Genomic DNA, 22,944 nt, shown 5'->3' on the forward strand with positions numbered 1-22,944 from the left:
GGGCTTTCTTGCACAAGAAATTAACTTGTCTGTCTACACTGGCCCTCTTGTGCAAGAATACTTGCGCAAGAGGGCTTATCCCTGAGTGGGAGCGTCCGAGTATTTGCGCAAGAACCACTGATTTTGTACAGTACAAAGTCAGCGTTCTTGCACAAATACTCACGGCCAGTCTAGACAGGCGGCAAGATTTTGTGCAAAAGTAATTGCTTTTGCGCCAAATCTTGCCAGTATAGACGCAGCCTGGGAGTCTTTCCCAGGGCCGTAACAAGGATGAGGCAAGTAAGGCACTTGTCTCGGGCATAACTGAGGGGGCTCAGAAAAGACAGTTACTATGTTGTCTTCGCTTGTACTTCGCACCACGTCAGCATCCTGCTTGCGCCGAGGATGGTCTTGCCTCAGGTGCCAAATTATGACTCTGGTCTTTCCATTAACTCCAATAGGCTTTGGATCATTAAAGTCAGTAGGACTTAATCACTTTGTAAGATAAGCATGTTCTTAAAGACTTTGCAGAACTGAAGCCACTGAGATTATGCTGTCAGGCCCAGTATAAGAAGAGACACTGGCCAATATCTCCATAATTACATTCTATTTAATATAATGAATAGATTGTGATAGCAAGAAAACCCCATGTAATAACTTCATATCCAGGCCTTCTGTAACATCCAGAGAAGAACTTTTCCATGCGCCCAATGCAAAACCATAGAATAACTGAAAAAGAGACAGTCTTCAAGAACCTCTATTTGGATTTGCAAAAGACTCTGTGCATTGGGGTTAGGATGCATTGGAAAAATTCAATGTTAACATCAGAGACAAAAAATATTCACTAAAGAAAATAGCTCACGTTATAGGATCTGAGCATGCAGTTTATATGGGACTTGCACATATACTCACAATGGTGCCAAGGAATGCAGGGATAGAAGGGGAGAGGCTGCACAATCACCCCTCCCTTGCATTTCCCATCAGTATAGTGTTTAGATGGGAAGTTAGAATAGTCAGTCCGTATGCGAGCAGTTTATATCTAAATGGCATCATCTTCCCTACTCAGGGTCTCCTACAAACACAAATATCCACATTTTAATAATCAAAACTGCAGCTACCAGTCTCTCTGCAATGTGCAATACGAAGTGTATCTTCTTTCTCTTTCTTGTATTTACAGGGAAGGCCCGAATTTTCTGAAGTAGTTACAAAATTAGAGGAATGCCTGTGCAATATTGAGGTAAAGCTATAAGCTTCTGCAGTTAAGTAATATGCATGCACCAAATGAGCAAGTGTGAATGCAAGTTGGAGAGCACCTCAAATGTGAAAGAGGCCATAGAATTTGCTGACCCGATTCACCCAGTTGTAACTTCCCTCATTAAAGTTTAAGGTGCTACAGCAAACAATAACCCCATGAGTGCCCGAAGAAGAAGGCCAAAGGCCAGCCTGACAGAGTATAATTTGAAATCAGGTCTCTCACTTGCTCTTGGCTCCTTCCATTTCCAGAGACGGTCATGCTGCAGAGAAACTGTTCAGCATTGCAGGGATGTATCTTGCACTAGTCTTAGGCAGACCCACTTTTCCCCATCTGGGAATCCCAGGTCTGCCTGGCTAGAAAGAAGAGTCTAACATGGATTTTAGGGAGGAGAATTAAAAGAGAAACATAAAAAGAGAAATACAAAGTTACATTGCTTCTTTTCTCTGTGGCTAATAAATAATTAGATCTATCAGCATTCAGCCTAATGAAGATAATTGATCAGAGGAGAAGTGAGCCTGATTCCTGTTCCTAAATTAACATTTGCTCTGTGAGTGCACACGTACCCGCATGCGCATGACAAGAATTATAAAAATACTCCCTTTTCTTTAAAATGTATCACTGCTCTTGAACTAAAGGGTCAGCACAGACTCCCATAATCTATTAGATTTCTTCATGCTCTGACTGCAGCTGGTTGCTTTATGTGTAGGTGGAGGCTTTTAAGTTTTCAAAACAAGTGAAGTACTTTATCACAAGTAACTGTGCTGTCTCATGGGAGACCTGGCTTCTGTGGTACGTAGGCAGCAGTGCATGCAGGATGATATGTGGGCTATGAACCATAAAAAAGAAACTTTATTTATCTAAGGAGTTAGTCTTAAGCTCCATTGTCTCCATGGCAAACCCTTCTTTAGGAGATTTTTTAAAAACAAAATCTTTGGAGAGTTGTTAAGTGCAACAGGCAACAAAGGATGAAATCTGGGGTGATAAGATGTTTTTGTCCCTTCTGTTTCCTCTCTCCCTCACTCAGAAAGTAATTTGATTCCTGATTAAACTTTTAAATGCCTCCTAACACTAGACGCCTGCCCTGCTATTCTGGGTTTGTACTTGAAGATTTGTGAATTATAAGGCCAGGCGTGATGGCTCTGTTCACCTTGCATAACTTCCTGTAGAACACAGGCCATAGAAATTCACCCAGCAATTCCTGAAGTGGAAGGAATTACTCTTCCCTGCTATGTAAGTGAACACTATCAAGCCCAATAACTCACAGCTGAACTAGAGCATATCTTTTAGAAATGCATCCAATCTTGATTTAAAGACTCCAAGAGATGATGAATTTACTACTTCCCTCAGCAAGCTGCATGCAGCTCTCCTCTGCCACTGATCAAAGTCAGAAGGCACTGCGTTTTTCAGCCAGTGCGGTAGAAGAAAGAAGGGACATAAAATACTAATAAGGAAGAGGGGAATAAAGAAAATCTAGAACTGTAATAAAATGCTTGTGTTCTATTGCACCTGCTCAGTGCACTGAAACCTCTTTAACACTGTAAGGCTAATGAATAAATGTCGACAATCTCCTTTTTTAATCCAGTTGATGTCTCCAGCCTCCAGCAACAGCAGTGGCTCTCTGTCTCCTTCCTCTTCTTCTGATTGCCTCGTTGCACGAGGAGGCCCAGGTCGGAGCCATGTTGCAGCTTTACGTAGCCGTTTTGAGCTAGAATATGCCTTGAATGCAAGAGCGTATGCTGTTTGGTCACAAAGGTAAGTGACAACCCTTTGAGGGTGGATTAAGTTTCATTATGGGACAGATATAGTGGACATCATCAAGAGAGTGCATCCAAGGAGATGTCCATCATCTTCTATCAACTGTGAGATTCCCAGATCAGTGACCACCCTTCTTGGGTGTTTGGAAAACTCCTTTTAAGTAACAGAGAGGTAGCCATGTTAGTCTGATCTTGGTAAAACAAAAAAGCAGTCATGTAGCACTTTAAAGACTAACAAGGTGGTTTATTAAGTGATGAGCTTTCATGGGGCACACCCACTTCTTCAGATCATATTCTGAAAGTGAATTGGCATGACCATTATATAACAGAGGGATACAATGACAAAGAAAACAAATTATACAGTAACGAATCAGCCACATAGAATAGAAGGTGGGGACAAGGGTACAAGGAAGAGACAAGGAAGGAGGAAATTGCTTATTGTAAGAGTCAATTAAGTGGGTAATCTGGAGTTACTATGAATATCAAAAGGTGGGGAGGCTGTCTTTGTAATGTGTAAGGTAATTATCATGTAAATTAAGGCCCATCCGCAATGTGTCGAATTTTAGCATAAATAAAAGTTCTGAAGTCTTCCTCTGTCATCTGGTGTTAAAGTCTCTTTGAAGTAAGATGCATGTTGTCAGGCCTTTAAGTGAATGGCCAGTTTGGTCGAAATGTTGGCTAACAGATTTCTCTGTGTGGAGATGTCTGATTTGTGAACGTTGATTCTCTGGTGAAGTGACTGACCAGTTTGTCCAGTATACATCACAGAGAGACATTGCTGGCACATGATGGCATATATTACATTGCTGGACATACAGGAATATGAGCCGTTGATCATATAACTGACATGGTTAGGTTCAGTGATGGTGTCTCCGGAGTAATTATGTGGACAAAGCTGGCAACGGGGTTTGTTGCAAGGAAAAGTTCCAGGGTTAGTTTTAATGTGGTATGCCCTGTGGCTGTTGGTAAGAATCTTCCCGAGATTAGGTGGTTGTCTATGGGAGAGTATAGGTCTGTTACCCGGAACCTCCCAGAGTGTAGCATCCTGTTCTGGTATAGGTTGTAGGTTTTTGATAATGCACTGGAAGGGTTGGGTTTGAGTTGGGAGCTATAGGTAATAACAAGTGGTATCCTATATTTGATTTTATTGGGCCTATCTAGAAGTAGCTGGGTATTCGTCTGGCCCTTTCAATCTGTTTTTTTACTCCCCTGGTGAGTAATTGAGTTTTACGAATGCTTGGTAGAGATCTTGAAGTTTTTGGTCTCTGTCAGTGGTATCGGAGCAGATGTGGTTGTATCTAAGGGCTTGGCTATAGATGATGGATCATATGGTGTGTCCTGGATGGAAGCTGGAAGTATGTAAGTAAGTGTAGCAGTCAGTGGGCTTCCTATCGAGAGTGGTATTGATTTTGCCATCAGTGATTTGTGCTGTGGTGTCCAGGAAATGGATCTCTCATGTTGAATGGTCTAGGATGAGATTGATGGTGAGGTGTAGGTTGTTATAATCTCTGTGGAATTCGTCCAGTATTTTTTGACCGTGGGTCCAAATGATAAAGATGCCATTGATGTAGCATAAGTAAAGGAGGAGTAATAGGGGACGGGAGTTGAGGAAATGTTGTTCTAAGTCAGCCATAAAGATGTTAGCATACTGTGGGGCCATGCGGGTAACCATAGCTGTGCCACTGATCTGGAGGTATAAGTTGTCCCCAGATTGGAAATAATTGTGGGTAAGAACAAGGTCACATAGATCTGCTACCAGATTTGCTGTGGTAATCTCTGGGATAGTATTTCTAATTGCTTGTAGACCATCTTCATGTGGAATATTGGTGTAGAGAGCTTTTGGTGGCAGGGTCAGTGTTATCAGGAAGGGACTCGATGTTTTGTAATTTCCTCAGGAAGTCAGTGGTATCTCAGAGATAGCTAAGAGTATTGGTAACATAGGGTTTGAGGAGGGAGTCTACATAGCTGGATAATCCGGTAGTGAGTGTGCCAATACCTGAAATGATGGGACATCTGGGGTTTCCAGGTTTATGGATTTTGGAAAGTAAATAGAATAAACCTGGTTGGGGTTCAGAAGGTGTGTTTGTGTGAATTTGGTCTAAAGTAGAGGCAGGGAGTTCCTTTAGAAGATGATGTAGTTTCTTTTGGTATTCTGAAGAGATATCAGAGGAGAGAGGTCTGTAAAATGTGGTGTTGGAGAGTTGTCTAGCTGCCTCCTGTTCATAGTCCAACTTATTCATAATGACCACAGCACCCCTTTTGTCAGCCCTTTTAAGTAGTGGGCATCATTACCATGAGTAAATAATCATATGAAACATAACTGGTGTTGCTGCTACATTAAGTTTGAAAAACATTTTAGAGTCTTAGCTTCTCAGATAGTCCCACCACTGTATGACAAGTATCAGAGGGGTAGCAAAAACAACATGTGCATCTGACAAAGTAGGTTTTTGCCCACAAAAGCTTATGCCCAAATAAATCTGTTAGTCTTTAAGGTGCTACAGGATTCCTCATTGTTTCCACAACAATATGATGAGTCAAAGGTATTTCAGAAAGTTATAGACTCCATCTGGTTGAGTAGGCCGCAAATGGATCCTTCATTCTGAAAGGTTCACAATCTAATATTAATATTGGTTTTGTTCATGATTTTAAAAAAATGGTCATGGAGGGATTTAAACAGCTGCCTGTCATGATGGCAGACATGACAACACTGCTACTACTATAAGACAACAAAGAATGATGACTGCCCATTGGTTGCGAGTGCTTAGGAGAGAGACTTGCATTTCTACTCCCAGCCAGTGGGCCTGTGGGAACTGGTTTCTACATTATAGTTTATTACTTGCATTTGAAATTCTAAGTGAGGAAAAAGTTGAGCAATCAAAACGTTTATCTTTGCAAAAACAATGGTGAATAATTAATAAAGTATGTGCAAACTACAACCACAGAGGCTTCTGACTTCAAGATGGAAAAGCCAGTTTAGATTGCTGACAAGCCCATCAATACTACTGTGGTGGGAGTCACCAATTGGCGCTGTTACATATAGGCTGTCAAGTTTTTTTCTTAGCATGGAAGCACTGTTTAGTCTTTGAAAATAGGCTTCGTGGTCCTATGATGTAATTTCTTATTACAGGAATTGTGGCTAGTTTGAGCTTGCTTGAGCTAAAGCAGCGTTTCTCAACTAGTGGTACGAGTATCCTCAGGGGTACTCGAGAGAAGTCTGGGGGATACGGCAACACAACTGAAATTTGGAGAAAACTGAATTTTTGTTTTAAGTTTTACAGCACTTTATTATTTTTGTACTTTTTACACCCAAAAATTTAATCGCCCACCCAGCTACGATTAAGTTGTTTAAACAAATGTTTTGCAATGGTAGGAAAAAATTGTGTGTGTCTGAAAACTGTAGGTACTGGGGGTACTAATATATATATATATTAAAGGGGTATTTTATTGAAAAAAAGGTTGAGAAACACTGAGCTAAAGTACCAAGACAGTATCAGAATCATATACATCTATATATTAGTGATAGAAATGTAGCCGTGTTAGTCTGGTGTAGCTGAAACAAAATACAGGACTATGTAGCACTTTAAAGACTAACAAGATAGTTTATTAGATGATGAGCTTTCGTGGGCCACGAAAGCTCATCATCTAATAAACCATCTTGTTAGTCTTTAAAGTGCTACATAGTCCTGTCTTTTGTTTCATCTCTATATTAGATTGCCACTAGAGGGTGCTGAGTTCATGTGAGTCACATTGATTGAAAGCAGCTGGTAGGCTCTACCATCTCTGATGAAGTCAGGGATTTTCTAGTGGCTCACCCAGTTAGCAGGCCACAAAACCCTGTATAGAGCTGCTGAGTAAATGCCACTGACTCCCTGGGACAAACTTTGATTGTTAACTCTGCCAGGATATCAGAGATGTGGGCATGGCCTTCTGGCCAGCGGGAACACGAGAGGCAGAGACTGTCGTTGTTTCAGGGAACTCTAAAAACAGCCAGGCTTGGGAAGAAAGTTGTTATTATTTGTGTTGCCAGGAAACCTTCCTCCACCCTTGCTTATTTTAATAAGAAGTATGTAGCTATTATCTGGGGTGGTATGTGAACACCATCTGCTCAAAGTGGCATTTTGCGACGGCAATAAAATACCATCATCTCCAGTAGAGGATCAGTAATGGTAGGTAGGTAAGTAGGTATATATGTGCTTACTAAATTTGGATTTCTCAGACACAAAAAATTCCTTGCTTCCTGCCCTGAACAGCTTGCACTCCAGCAGACAAAGGGTTCAGATAGTGGGAGGAGGCTGCACACCAAAGAGGCCTGCTGTAATTTTACAATATGCTTTATTATTGCCAGACTCTCTTTTCTTTTCTTTTCTTTTCTTTTTTGTTTTGTTTTGTTGTTGTTGTTTTGTTTGCTTGTTAGTTTGTTTTAATTTAAATTCTCTGCTTATCAAAATGAAAGGACTGAGTGAGGCACAAGGGTGGAAGTTACAGCTATTGGGCTAATGATGTTGTACTGATGTTAAATGTTGTGGGCAGGGCTAGACTGTGGCTTGAACAACACAACCTGTGGGGACCATTTGACCTTGGGTATTGTGTGGCTGAACACATCCCCAGACTGGGTGGAGTCTTGGCTGTCCCCAATGTGTAGTAGAAAGGAAGGGATTGCAATTTGCTCCTGCTAGTAACTAGGAGCAAAATACTCTGCTGATTCTGTCTCCTTCCCCCTATCAGAAGGAGAAAGCAGCGAAGGAATTGTGCCTGCAGATGTGTGTGTCCAAATCTCTGGGTTTCTTCGGACTGCTCCTGGGTTGCCCAGGACTCTGTGTAGTCTAGAATGAACATTTAGTCCTTAGTGTTCAGGAGACAAAAGAGACCCCCATGACAGTAATAGTAAAACGCCAATGACATCAGTGGAGCCAGAACTTCACCCCTATTATATGCTACAATGAAATCAAAGCAGTGGAATAGTAAATGCTGTAAGGACTGATGTTAATGTATGTGTCATATTTCCCTAAATAAGAGAAACCATTACAGATTTTTCTGTGGCTATCGTGAGATCTGAGTTTGTGCTATCTTCTTGGAAGACCTGTGTTTCAGGGCAAATTTAACAATCTTCCTTCTCAGTCTCATGGGGACTGAGAACACTGCTGAAATGAAATGACACTCTTAATTTCTGCTAGAAGACACAGATTTATGCTTTACTCTCTAGCACCACCAAGCAGTCAAAAACCAAAACAGAGAAATCACTTGGGCATCCTACCCTCCTGCTCTTATGGGGAGTGAAAGGCCTGAGCTGGAAGGGGTTAAAGTAGTGGCTTGGAATACCAAATTAAAAACTACTGCTTATTTGGGGACCTGGGGCGGGGATGGAGAGAGGGAATGCACACTGGTACTTAGATGTGAAGGCTTTCTATATTAAAAATAAAAATCCTCATCTGGTGAAATAAAAGATCTACTTTGAACATGAGACGGGAGTGAAGGTGGAGACTGGGGTCATAAGGAAGAAAGGAAGACCCTGGCTTAATCCTTCTTCTGCAACGGATCAGATGTTGCTGTGGAATTTAGTAGTTTTGCATGAAAAGAATGAGGGAGCGACATATTTAGGTTACAGGCAGACACCCAAGAGAGTAAAGAAGCTATTGCTACAGCCTGCTCCTGTAATTAAGTGTTCTCAATATGCCAACCACACTTGTTAGTTCACTGAAATGGGTTTCTCTGTAACCCAAAGGGTTATATAAAGTTCCCCACCTCAAATTCTCTGCAACACAAATTAACTAAATCCAACCTTATAAATAGAACTGAGAAAGATTCACCTAGAAGCAAAATGTACAATGAAATGGGACTCGTTTCTGCAGTTTTCCAATTATACAACATACTGAGATGATGAATGACTTGACTTTCTAATGACAATAGCTTCTGAAGGTTTACATTTTTGAAAATGGGAGATAGACAGGGGTTCTCCATGTCTGGCTGCATTCCACTGGAATATTTCTCCAGCTATTCTACTTTCTCAGTTTTGACCAATTCATAGTCTCTGAAATACTATGCAGTGTGCAGTGCAGTAACACATCTGAGACAATTCATCTAATGAAAGCTCCCTGTTCCGTACATGGAGTTAAACAGGCATGACACTGAAGTTATTTGCTTGCTTCTTGCCTTGTAACTTTAGTGTTTGTGTTTAGTGAGTCTCTCTCCTGCATAGCAGCTGTTACTATGTGTGAAGTAATAAGAGGCAGGTCACAGTGCCCTCATAATGAATTGGGTGAAATAGCAATGCATTCTGATTGCCTGTCTAATCAGGCTGCTTAATGTATCAACCCATCACATATTAGAAGCTTTAATAGTTGATTTTCTACTTCTTTGCATCTTTAGCACTTCTCATATAAGGGCAAATTTTCAGAAGAAAAACATTCCTCTTATTCTAAGTGGACCCCAGATCCAATGGAGTTCGCATGATTCAGAATGATTTTCATTATCATTTTCTTTGAATTGTGTGAAATTCTTAGGGATTGGTTGCAAACAGGTGGAGATTCATCTGAAGCTATGCTATAAGCCAACTCCAGTAGCCAAAGATTTCTATGTAGAGTATGATGCGACCAATCATGGTACTAAATGAATTCCCTATTCATTCTGGACAGGGGAATCATGCCAGAAGCATGCTTCCAGAACTTGGTATGAATGGGGTGGGCGATTCTACTCGCAGTGACTCAGCACAGGCTAGAAAAGGAAAGATGATCCATCCAGGAAGCAACTATGCAAGACCAAGGCAATTTGAATGAAAAATTTCCTCCAGCAAAAAGACTCTTCTCAGTTTTGTTAAATAGCCCTTTCCTTCTAGGGCAAGCAATGGTCCAGCAGGGACTAAAACACCAGCACTACATCACCCAACCCTCCAGCCTCTTCCTATCCCTGGCACTATAGAACTTTTACTAGGTAGCTGTCCATGCAGAGTAAGGCTCAGAGTTCTGTCCTTTACCAACAATTATAAAGAATACAAAACAGGAAAGAAAAGACAAGCTGAAATATATCTCTACATCATCCCTAAAGAAAGGGCCTTACATTTTTATCTAGGGGAAGGTCGTTTTTCCAAGCTTTATCTTTGCTTCTGCTTTCCTTAAGCTGCTGTTTCCAACCCCCACTCCAAACTAGCTATCTGGAGTGGCTGCCTTAAATGATGTATTACCATTGGTTTCTGTTATTCTAGTAGTTTGCTATAATCTTTTACCCAATTGACAACAAATTGTCAAGTCATCCTTATAGTGAAGTGTCTATATGGAGGGGCTAAGAAAAATGTTCTAAGGATGAACAGCTTTAATTATTTGCCTTTTCTGCCTCCTGTGAAATCAGGGCCATGATACAGTACATGGTTGTTACTTTTCATGCATGTGTACACTTGTGTTTCAGTCTTCCTCTCAAAACAACTGAATTATCAGCAGTTTGGAGGGGAGGTTAAGTATTTAAAATTCATGAACTTCTCAGTCCCCTCTGGCTGCTTTGAGCTGAAAGTTGAAAGCAGCCCTTCAGCCAGTTTGAGGATCTCCCCTGCCAATGCTACACTCACTTTAGCCTGGAGTTTGGCCTGGCAGAGATCAGATCCCAAACCAGGGATACAAAGCTCCCTGAAGCTAGTTTTGCTATAACTGCCACCAACTTATTCTGCATAAAACGCAGTTAGCTAGACCTGAGGAGCTTGTGCCATTTCTCTAGGCTAATGCATTAATTTTGTGACATGCTATACAAGCCAAGTTTCCCCCCAAGACTTGTTGGAGCTACACCCTGCTACATGCAGATACTCAAAGGGGTTGCTATTGTAACCCACACACCTAGTGTTCACTGTCCAATGCAGTGGAACCTATGACCACAGCAACAGATAAGAACAAGAGACCTCTATAGCAAGGGCTGCGACCCAGCTGGTTTTTAGCTCAGAAGATAGAGGCTACTATACTAAACTTCAGAGGTCTCAAGTTCAAAACTGCCTGTTGGTGGTTACACTATGTTCACTTCATATATGTCTTTCTATTTATGTTTATCTTTTATGTTTGACACTAATCTTTGCCCCTAGTATGATTGTCCACAAGTAGGAGAGTTGATTATAAATTATGAATTAGTATTAATGTAGCTAGGACCACAAATATACATTACTTTATCCTGTGGGTGAGCTAGCCCCAAAAATCTAACCTAAAGACAGACACACGGGCAAGACAAAGCTAAACATAAGTGCAGGAAAGAGGGGAGGAACATGATCATTATCAGATGTTTCACAGAAAAGCTGTAGTCATTCTGTGGAGAAACTTTGCATGGTGAACAGAGGCCGTGTCCACACTCAGGGGTTCTTTCGAAAAAAGTACCCTTTTTTCGAAAGAACTTCCCCTGCGTCCAGACTCAAGCCGCGTTCTTTCGAAATTATTTCGAAAGAACGCGGCTTTTCTTTCGATGGCGGTAAACCTCGTTTCACGAGGAAGAACGCCTTCTTTCGAAAGTTCCTCTTTCGAAAGAAGGCGTTCTACAATGTAAAGAGGCCGTCTTCGAAAGAGAGCATCCAGACTCGCTGGGTGCTCTCTTTCGAAAAAGCGGATTTCCTCTATCGAAAGATCCGCCTGCTGTCTAGACGCGATCTTTCGAAAGAGGCTCTTTCGAAAGATGCTTTCGAAAGAGGCTCTTTCGAAAGAAGCCTGCAGTCTAGACACAGCCCGAGAGCTTAACCCAGGAATATAGGGTGGCGTGAAAAAACACAATGTGGAAAATGGGTGAAAAGGATAAATGTTCCAGTGCAAGAGAAGGTGGGGCACAGAGAAGCGATGAAGAAGAATGCTAAGGCTCTGAGGGTTAGACACAGCTTTCCTTGCTTCTTTTCAGGAATCTCTTCCTGTCTTTTTTCTCTTTATCATAGAATTGGAAGGGACCTTAAGAGGTCATCGAGTCCAGTCCCCTGCCCTCCAGCAGGACCAAGCACTGTCTAGATCATCCCTGATGGATGTCTGTCTCTCAGATATCTCCAGTGATGGAGATTCTACAACCTCCCTAGGCAATTTATTCCAGTGTTTAACCATCCTGACAATTAGGATGTTTTTCCTTATGTCCAACCTAAACCTCCCGTACTGCAATTTAAGCCCATTGCTTCTTATCCTATCATCAAAGGCCAAGGAGTACAAATTTTCTCTCTCTTCCTTCTAACACCTTTTTAGATACTTGAAAACTACTATCATGTCCCCTCTCATCTTCTCTTTTCTAAACTTAACAAAATCCCAATTCCTTCAGCCTTCCCTCATAGCTCATGCTCTCTAGACCTTTAATCATTTTTGTTGCTCTTCTCTGGACCTTCTCCAATTTCTCCACATCTTTCTTGAAATGTGGTGCCCAGAATTGGAAACAATACTCCAATTGAGGCCTAATTAGCGCAGAGTAGAGTGGAAGAATGACTTCTCAAGTCTTACTCACAACACTCCTGTTAATGCATCCTGGAATCATGTTTGGTTTTTTTGCAACAGTGTCACACTGTTGACTCATGTTTAACTTGTTCGTGGCCCATTATTACCCCTAAATCCCTTTCAGCAGTACTCCTTCCTAGACAATCACTTCCCATTCTGTATGTGTGAAACTGATTGTTCCTTCCTAAGTGGAGTACTTTGCATTTGTCCTTATTGAACTTTGTCCTGTTTACATTAGACCATTTCTCTATTTTGTCCAGATCATTTTTGCTCCCTCCTGTACTGGATGCTGGTGCTTAACTTCCTCCAGAGCCAAGACAGTGCCACTCCATGCATCAGCAAGTGGTGGCACTCTAAGAAAACTGCACCTGTCAGTCTCTGAAGTAAAGTACTTTGTCTTTGTAATACACGTCACGTAGCAGTTGAGAAAGCAAGAGCCCCAGGAACATGCCTGAGCTTCAAAACACCAATTCAGCTCTAGAATAATATTTACATTGAGGCTGGAAATACAGACCAGCCCTAATCATACCTAAAACAAGCAGCCTGTATCCTACCATTGGCAGCTAACAAACATTTCATGTTCTGTCACTTGGACAAGTGATTGAGTCACTCTTTCTGTTTCATGGCTTTGTGTTTTAGAAGTTGAAAAGCTGGATTGATGAGCTTTGCCAGAGAAAAACATTTGAAGAGTAAGTGAAGCTGATGACACATTACTTTGCAACTTAGTGGAATTCAGCAAATCTAATTCTATTACCCTGTCAAAGTTTCACAAAAGGAAGACTTAAAAGCATATTTTTAGAAGAGCCTTATTAGAGGCCAGAAGCCATTAATACATCTGCTAAATTCGGATATGTCTGGTGGTGACAGACCTTTGTTTTTTTACACGATGTGAAGTAAATAATATCCCCCAATGACTAATTAAGTTTAAATAAAGTTCTGTTTAGTTAATGCAGCTTCTGCCTGCACTTGGAAAAATGTCAGTGTCCTAGAGCCATGGTTAATGATATTTTCAACTCAACGGCTTCTCAAGGTTTGTGGAAATGTATATGCTGAAGGCAGACCAAATGGAAAGTACAGAACTGAAATGCAGTTTCTATGGAGCATTTAAAACCATCAGTCCTTGTTTATTCTCCCAACTGAGTATCAGATATGGCCTGATAGAGGTAGGCTCACTTGCATGCCTAGATCAACTCAAAAGCATTTCAGTAAATTCTCTGTTTGCCAAGTTTACCGACGCTGAACAGTGTTGTTTAACAACATAAAAGAGGTTGCTAACTTGCTATGGTGTCATCACTGCTTTATGTAGCATGTATATAGGTATAGAACTCTCATAGAAGCATAGAGCTGGAAGAGACCTTAGAAGACCATCAAGTCCAGCCCCCTGCCCAAGGCAGGACCAATCCCAATTAAATCAACCCAGCCTGGGCTTTGTCAAGCTGGGACTTAAACACTTCTAGGGATGGAGAATCCACTACTTCCCTAGGTAACCCATTCCAGTGCTTCACCACCCTCCAAGTGAAATAGTTTTTCCTAATATCCAACCTGGACCTCTCCCACCGCAACTTGAGACCATTGTTCCTTGTTCTGTCATCTGCCACTACTGAGAACAGCCGCTCTCCATCCTCTTTGGAACATCCCTTCAGGAAGTTGAAGGCTGCTATCAAATCCCCCCTCACTCTTCTCTTCTGCAAACTAAATAGACCCAACTCACTCAGCCTCTCCTCGTAGGTCATATGTTCCAGCCCCCTAATCATTTTCGTCTCTTTCCGTTGTACCCTCTCCAATGCATCCACATCCGTCCTGTAATTGGGGGCCCAGAACTGGACACAATACTCCAGATACTCATACGGTCCTTTTTAAAATTTTTCACAGAACAATTTCAGATTGGGTAAAATTTCACTGGAACTGGAATTGCAATTGGCATATTGCCCTGCATTGGAACACTTTGTTCCTTTCTTTCTCATCCACAATAAAAAGAGTGTTATTTGTATCTGACGCTTATGTTAATTTATGTTGTTCAGGCGTGTGAATAAGCCATCCCCCACTCTCCCTGTGTAACAGAAGTTACATCAAAATAAGTGCTAGCATGGACAACACTATGACAGCCAGGAGCTTCTCTCACAAACATACCTACCTCTGCTTTCAGTTCTCTCCTGTTCTCATAGAACATCAACTCCAGACATGCTGTAGTGGCACAGCTGCTGGCTGTAAATGTAGACCTGTCCTGAGCCCATGCTCACATAGGCAACAGGCAGAAGACATGAATAAAGTGTATTCTCCAGATTCTAACATTGACTCTATCACGCAATTGTTCGCTGTAAATAACTGCCATTGGCATCAGGACTAATACAGGCAGTCCCCGGGTTATGTACAAGATAGGGACTGTAGGTTTGTTCTTAAGTTGAATTTGTATGTAAGTCGGAACTGGTGTCCAGATTCAGCCGCTGTTGAAACTGACCAGCAGTGGCTGAATCGGACACGCCTGGGGCAGAGCAGCTGGGGTACTGCTGGGTTGGTCCCACAGCGCCGCTCCTCGGCGCTACTAGACCAATCCGGCAGCACCCCAGCTGCTCTGCCCCAGGTGTTCCCAAGTCAGCCGCTGTTGAAACTGACCAGCAGTGGCTGAATCGGACACGCCTGGGGCAGAGCAGCTGGGGTACTGCTGGGTTGGTCCCACAGCGCCGCTCCTCGGCGCTACTAGACCAATCCGGCAGCACCCCAGCTGCTCTGCCCCAGGTGTTCCCAAGTCAGCCGCTGCTGAAACTGACCAGCGGCTGACTACAGGAAGCCCGAGGCAGAGCTGCTCTGCCCCGGGCTTCCTGTAGTCAGCCACTGATCAGTTTCAGCAGCGGCTGACTTGGGGACACCTGGGGCAGAGCAGCTGGGGTGCTGCTGGGTTGGTCCAGTAGCGCCACACCTCGGCACTGTGGGACCAACCTGGCAGCCCACCAGCTGCTCTACCCCAGGCGTCGGCGAGAAAAGCCTGGTCTGCTGGGGGGGGCGCACTATCTGCACTTTTCTTGCCACGGAGGACGCAGGCGGCGGGACCGCGGCGCGTCTCGGCGGTCCCGCTGCCCGCGTCCTCCGCGGCGAGAAAAGCCTGGTCTGCTGGGGGGGGCACACTAGCTGCGCCCTCCCCCCCCCCAGCAGACCAGGGAGATGCAGAGTGGCTTTTCTCGCCACGGAGGATGCGGGCGGCGGGACCACAGAGATGCGCCGCGGTCCCGCCGCCCACATCCTCCGCGTCGAGAAAAGCCGCTCCACGTCTCCCTGGTCTGCTGGGGGGGGGGGTGGCGCTAGCTCCGCGTCTCTCTGGTCTGCTGGGAGGAAGTACCCCCCGCACCGCCAGAGGCGGCGACAATGGGGGAGGCACCCCACACTGACGTAACCCGGGGACTGCCTGTATGTCCAACTGTACAAAAACATTAATTCCTACATCAACTAATTGGCTTGCTTGGGAGAGTGTCAAATTTTCAGCTGGACCTCCACCTGTGCAGTCACAAAACTGTAGTACACATACTTGCATATCCAACTGCAGGCAGATAAAATATTCTAATGTAATGCCAAGAGGCAGAACTGAACATGGGACTTCTGGAGCTTAGTGCATGACCCTCTACCACATGAGCTAAAAGACACCTGACTTTTAGCCCAAGCAGTAGAGCAGACTCATTCTCTTGGTAAGTGGCCTTGGCGCCACGAGGTGGAATAGTACATTATACCCAGAAGGCATGTGGCTTACTCTGATATCTGCACACACGTACTTCTTAGAGTTTGCCCTGAAAAACACATTTTCCCAGTGTATTTTATAGGGGTAAGTTCTTAGACATGCAGGCACATCGTTTAACTATACTTCCAAGTCAAAATACCACAGAGTTTCAGACTTTTTCCGCTGACTTAATGAGACCAGGATTTCAGCCCTTGAGAACTGGGTGAATTGAAGGTAGTACACAATGATCCTAAGGGTGTAGGTGCTGTTTGAAAAGGCACTTGGGAAAAGAACTGTGAGGGTACGTCTAGACTACAGGCTTCTGTCGACAGAAGTTTTGTCGACAGATACTGTCGACAAAACTTCTGTCGACAAAGCGCGTCCAGACTACATTGAGTTCTGTCGACAAAGCAAGCTGCTTTTGTCGACATGGTAGTCTGGACGCAAAGGACAGTTTCCATTCAATAACACCTTCTGTCGACAGAAACTCTGTCGACAGAAGGTGTTATGCCTCGTAAAATGAGGTTTACCAGCGTCGACAAAACTGCTGAGTTCTGTCGACGTTATGTCGACAGAACTCAGCGGTAGTGTGGATGCAGGTATAGTTTTGTCGACAAAAGTCCACTTTTGTCAACAAAACTCTGTAGTCTAGACACACCCTGAGTGTTCCAAGCCTCTGACAATGGCTTAGTAATAATTACAGCAAACTTCAAATAATCACTGTTTCATTTCCAGATCTGTTTCTGAGATAAAGCACAATGGACACAGAGAGCCTACCACTCACTTCAAAACCTAATATCCATCAAGCATTTGTATTCTGATCCCACTACTCTGCAGCTGTACGTCGAGGGGAAGGCAGGGGAAGGAGTCGCTCGGATCCTGTTCTTCTGGTGGCTTTTTCTTTTACACCAGTGTTCTTCAGCAGTTTTCTGCCTGACTGTTAGTTATGGGCCTAAAATAGCTGCACTCAGCTCCACAATGTTCAGTGAGATACAAGACAAATGACAGACAGTAGGTGCAAGAGCTTTGAAGAGTTTGTTTGCCAACAGGGAGACTAGTTTACTGCAGCTCTACTCTAGGGGCATCTGTCTGCATTTTCCAAGAGCTAGACTCCAAATGAGGCAGCTGTTCCAAACACGTATAAATAAAAGAAGTGTGTTCCTATGGGAACCTTTGCAATATTAGATTACCTATTCCCCAGCTACGGTTTCCTTTCAGTTTACTTTCTCATAGAGAATCGTAGACTTGAGGATACATTTTCAGCGCTGTGCATGTGGAATTATGCTTTTTAGCTCACTAAAACACATAGTTAATGTTTACCCCATGAACTATCCATTTTTATAGTGACCTTAAATCCTGAACAATAGGCTGATTGTCCTTTCTTCTTGCAAACCAAATTGTTTAAAATAAATTTGCAAAAATTTCATGGAGTAAATATTAATCCAGACACAGGCACACCCACATTAGATCATGATGAAAAAGGAAAAATGAATGATGTACCAATCCAGCAATAAATATTATTTTATAATAAATGAGTAGGTGAGTAGAATTTTGCAACTGTAATTGAAGGACTTTCAGTTTTATTTTTATCCTCTAATATTTCAGTGTGCAGAAAGCACCAGAAAATTATTATGGGCATCCATCTACTCCTTATTTTGCACACCATTAAAAAGATTAAAGTCAAACTTTACTACTGCATATACCTAGCAGTTCTTTGTGGCAAGGACTCATTCTTACTATGTGTTTGAACAAATACTAGCACAATGGAGTCCAAATCCTGTTTAGCACTTCTGGGTGCTACTATAATAGCAATACAATATTTTACTACTTTTTAAGGAAGTAAAAAATCAGTCCAGTATTCTAAGGAGGTTGGGTTGTTTTTTTTAATTCTTCATGTTCGGGAAAGTTTTCCTTTTCCTAGTAGCTCTCTCTGTGAAAGGCTTATAATCAGGGTTAAGAAGGGTGCTACCCCAGCAATCTATTATATATTTGAGAGACTTTGTCTGTCTGTCTGTCTGTTTGTTCAAGAACTCCTAAACAGTAAGAGCTAGGACCACCACATTTGGTATGTAGCTTCCTCGTATCATAACTTTAAGCAAGGTCAGGGTTTGGTTGTGCTAGGAAAATGGGATGTGCCTGGAATGTGGGATTGCTTCTCATAAAACCATACAGAAAAAGAACAGAATCACCAGGCACACATCCAGGACTATGCCACCTCCAAGCCTCCCACCACCAAGGCACCCTTTAGAGATGGTACCTGGGGGCTGACGCTCCCCACCCCACTGCCCTCCAATTCATATGTGGACATTACTGGCTATTTCCCTTCTTCAGGGAGTGAGAGGAAAGTGCATAGTTTGCTGCATTCCTCACTCTGGGTGGGAAGCACAGGAAAGAGATGAATTTGGACTTGCCCCACCAGGGGACATGCACCCTTCCCTTGGCTGTGCCTACTGGAGCTGCAGCAGCCATGGAAAGGTGCTTCTCACCTGGCCCCAAGCTGCTGTGGCAAGAGAGGGCTTTAATTGTCCTCTCTCACTGGGGCAGGCTACATACTGAACCCTTCGTCCCCAGCCCCACAGCAGAGCAACGATTTAAATGAAGCATGTACATAGCATTTTTTATTTTATTTTCCCCAAAACAAAAATTAATCAAGTCAAGAAGCTGAGTAATGCCTGGTAAATCTTCTAGTATCCTATATCTAAGGAGCTGAAGAGTTTCTACAGAATGGCTGTATTATCAAAGAGTGCACAGTGGAATAACTAGCTGCAGTCTGAACCATGTGCTTATGTTACCTCTGAGATAGTATCACAGGTGTATATTTTGCTCTGGATTTGTGTATTCAAGGTAAACTAGTTTAGTCAAGATATTGCTTGTATAGTATAATCTTCTTGGAAGGAAAATTTTGTTTGTTAGTACCAAACCAATTTTTATTTGGATTTAAAATGGAATAGTAATTGTAGTGTTATTATTATACTATATTATTAGTATTAGTTAGCTATGTTGTGACATGGTAGATGCAATGAGACTAGAGCCAGGACAGCTATTTGCAATAAGCTTGATTAATGTAGCTACTTTTTCTATTTTGTATTATCCACGAACAGGCATAGACTATACAGATTTGCTAGTGGGCCAAAATTATTTAACAAATGGCTTATGTGAATCTTTTTAATTCTGTGAATGGCTCAGAAATGGTTCATTTCAAATAAACCCTAATCCAAAGTCTCTTGAAGTTGATTGAAGGGCTTTATTTTAAGGGGCTTCAGATCAGGGCTCAGTTGCTTCAGACAATGGCTATTCATAATGGCAAGTCATAATAAGATATTTATTCTGTGTGATGGAACTCCTAAATTGTGTGATATTGTTTCTGCCATTGGCCTGAAGAATTCTCAGTCCTGCAAGTACAGGACATTGAGGGTACGTCTACACTGCATCCCTAGTTCGAACTAGGGATGCAAATGGAGACAATCGAAGTAGTTAATGAAGTAGTCAAAAAATGAGGAGTAACATTAGTTCGGACTAAGGGCTTTAGTCCAAACTAACGCGTCCCGGAGCACACTTCCTGGTTCAAATCAGCTGTGATTCGAACTAGCGTGCTGGCGAGATCATGTTAATGGAGCGCGGGATATTTAAATCCCCGCTTCATTAACTACTTCGATTGTCTCCATTTGCATCCCTAGTTCGAACTAGGGATGCAGTGTAGATGTACCCTGAGGTAATTAAGGTGACCTTTGATTTCTCTTAACTCAGAAGAAGAAGAAACAGCATTCTGTACAGAAAGTTCAAACCAGCATGACTCACAGAGGCTATGTCTACACAGCAGTGTTATTTCAGAATAACTGATGTTATTTCAAATTAACAGTGCACGTCTACACAGCAAGCAGTTATTTTGATATAATGTTAGAATAATGGCAAGCTGGAGGACTTCTTATTGCAACTCCTGTAACCCTCATTTTATGAGGGGTAAGGGAAGTCAAAGGAAGAGTGCTCTAACTCAAACTTCCTGCTGTATAGATAGCACCAAGGCTGAAATAAGCTATGCCAGATGTTGGGTCCCAAACACACATTATATCTGGTGAATTGCACAAATGTGCCTTCCCTGCTATTGTTTGGTATGGGCCAGGCCCCTCTCTAATGAAAGCACACAGGTTGGTGTAAGGCACAATGTTAAAAGCCAGTTGAATATAACCTAGTAGGCTATGTAGTGATTCCACTGATCAGCTGCAGAATATTTACTAGGATGTTATATAAATAAATATAAACCTAAATATAAACCTCTATTTGTGTCCAGAGTTCTAAAAAACAGAGTATGGTCTAGTGCAGGAGTGAGCAATAAGCGGCCCCTGAGCTGAATGTGGTTTGCTGAGGTTAAGCTCCTGGTGGGCTGCCGGATGTTTTATTTACCCACATCTCCACAGGTACAGCCACTCACAGCTCTTGCTGGCTGAGGCTTGCCATTCCCAACCAATAAGAGGTTCAGGAAATAGCAGCATACTTGGACATTGCTTCCCATAGCTCCCATTGGCCAGGAAGGGTGAACCATGGCCAGTGGGAGCAGTGAGCCATTGTACCTGCAGAGGCACAGGTAAATAAAGCATCTGGTGGCCCACTAACCCTGGGCACAGCACATCTGGCCTGCAGGCCGCTTATTGCCCACTCCTGGTCTAGTGTTCAGTATGGGTGCTAGGAGTCATGTGTCCTGGCTTTTGTTCTTAATTCTGCTGCTTATGTGTTACGTGGCCTTGAGCAAGCCACTGAACTTTTCTGTACTGCAGTTTGCCCATCCGTAAAATGTAACTCATAGTCGTCACAGTGGGGTGATCAGTATTTGCGAGGCATTATGGATTGAAGTGGCTACAGAAAGGTAAAAAATTAATAAAGTTTTTCAAGATAACGCTTACACTATTATTTCAAATCCCTCATGCCCTGCAAAAGTATTTCCCAGCAAAGCTTTTTCTCCAAAGAAACAAATAGATGAGCTGTTCCCAAACCCAACTTCTATCTCCTTCCCTACTCTGTAAAAGCTGATCTGATGCAGAACAAAAATGTCAAGTATCATTATATATACAAAAAATAAGTAGATCTGTCTGTCAGGAAAGGAACACCATTTATGTTTTTATTACTCAGTGTCCTTTAGAAAGAGAAATGTCATTTAACAAAAAAACAGAGAGATTTTTTTAAATGAGAAAGTTCTGATTTAAAGTCAGGTTTGGTACAATGGAGACTAAAGGATAAAATATTATCCATGCGTAACCATTCTCGAAAGCCACCTAATTTTGTCAGGAGTAAAATCAGCCAGGTTGTGACAACCTTACCTGCCATTAGTTAGCAGCTTGCTTCATTGAAATCACCAGGGAAACTGCATTGTTGCAAATAATTTCAAATGTCCTTTCCAGCAATGTCTCCCACCAGTGTGCCTGAAGATGCTATGTCACTGTAACCACAGTGACTCACTATATATTATTCGTTTATGTCTCCCTGGAAATACAGTTCTCTTGGGGCTTCTTGTTTTCTTTTCCCTGGGTATGCTCAATTTCAGTTTGCCTGTTATCTGAGAAGAACCGGTAAAGGGCAGTCTTTACTTGATAGCTCTTGATGATCTAGGATAATAAACCCACAGGCATTGTGGTACTGGTGGTCAGTACCACTGAAAAACAGCTTAGGGATGGTCTTTGTCAGAGAAACTAATTTGCAGAAACCTGATAGCAGTGATGTATAAAATATTGATACTTAGAATTGCTACTAAAATAGCAATGTACAAGCAATTGTGACACCAAAGTAAGATATTTGACTAAAGTTACTTTGGAAATGTGTGTTGTGTGTGCATGTGTGTTGGATTTACAATCCTGAATAAGAGCCCATCATTCCAAAGGCTTTACTGTGAATGCTGATAGCAGGCATATTTTATGTTACTGTCTTTTGCCTCAAAAGCTTCAGAGGGGTAGCCGAGTTAGTTTAACTGGAAAAATTTAAAAACAACAAATAGTCTTGCAGCACCTTAGAGACTAACAAAACATGTAGTTGGTATCATAAGCTTGCAAGGGCACAACCCACTTCTTCAGATGAATGGAATTATTAAAGGTCCAGTTTCTAAATAAATAGGGGATGGGGAGAAAAGGAAAAAGAAGGGGAAAAAAAGGAGAAAGAAATAGTCAATTATTATTAATTAATTATAAATAATTAATTAATGGGCATTCTAATTGACAATTCCTTTCCCCTTTTTTTCTTTTTTTACCTTCTTTTTCTTTCTCTCCCACCCTCCCCTATTTATTTAGAAACTGGACCTTTAATAACTACATTCATCTGAAGAAGTGGGCTGTGCCCATGAAAGCTGGTGATACCCCTACATGTTTTGTTAGTCTTTAAGGTGCTGCCAGACTATTTGTTGTTGTTTAAGTTTTGCCTCAAAGTATATTTCTGGAAAAGCCAATGCAACTCATTCTGATCATTGTAATCAAGGTGTCATGTCAATTTTACAGCACTGGTCACCACCCCTCTCAAGGCCTGTCCTTGGACGACATGAGGAGGAATTTCCAGTACCCACCTATTGATAGAAATGGTGAGTCTACGCAGAATTCTTATCTTCAGCAAAAGCTGAGCTTAATTGTACTTGTACTTGGGGATGAGGTACTTGCCTTGGAATTTAAGTGGCATGAGTGATGAGAGGCATTTGTCACCCCAAGCTGAAAATGATCCATCCTTGCGGGGCTGCACCATGTTGACAGAGGAGACCAAAGCTCCAGTGGCTGTCAGGGGTGGCTCTTAGTGGAGGGGAGTGCAGCATTGTCACTGCCTTCCACAGGGAGAGTCCCTGGCAGATAGTCACTGGGG

At 42.4% G+C, this 22,944-nt stretch overlaps 1 protein-coding gene across 2 annotated transcripts in view; it reads left to right on the top strand.

The window, feature by feature from the left end:
• Positions 1-22,944, top strand: part of TNNI3K (TNNI3 interacting kinase) — a 190,841-nt gene that overhangs the window by 161,764 nt on the left and 6,133 nt on the right. For both annotated transcript variants that reach the window (XM_006130399.4, XM_075936240.1), the window contains 3 exons: positions 1,157-1,216; positions 2,817-2,986; positions 22,593-22,672. In XM_006130399.4, coding sequence (XP_006130461.1) covers positions 1,157-1,216; positions 2,817-2,986; positions 22,593-22,672 — 310 coding nt within the window. The remainder of the gene's footprint in view (positions 1-1,156; positions 1,217-2,816; positions 2,987-22,592; positions 22,673-22,944) is intronic.

This window comes from Pelodiscus sinensis, chromosome 9 (assembly GCF_049634645.1).
Source record: "Pelodiscus sinensis isolate JC-2024 chromosome 9, ASM4963464v1, whole genome shotgun sequence".
Lineage (NCBI taxonomy): Eukaryota > Metazoa > Chordata > Testudines > Trionychidae > Pelodiscus > Pelodiscus sinensis.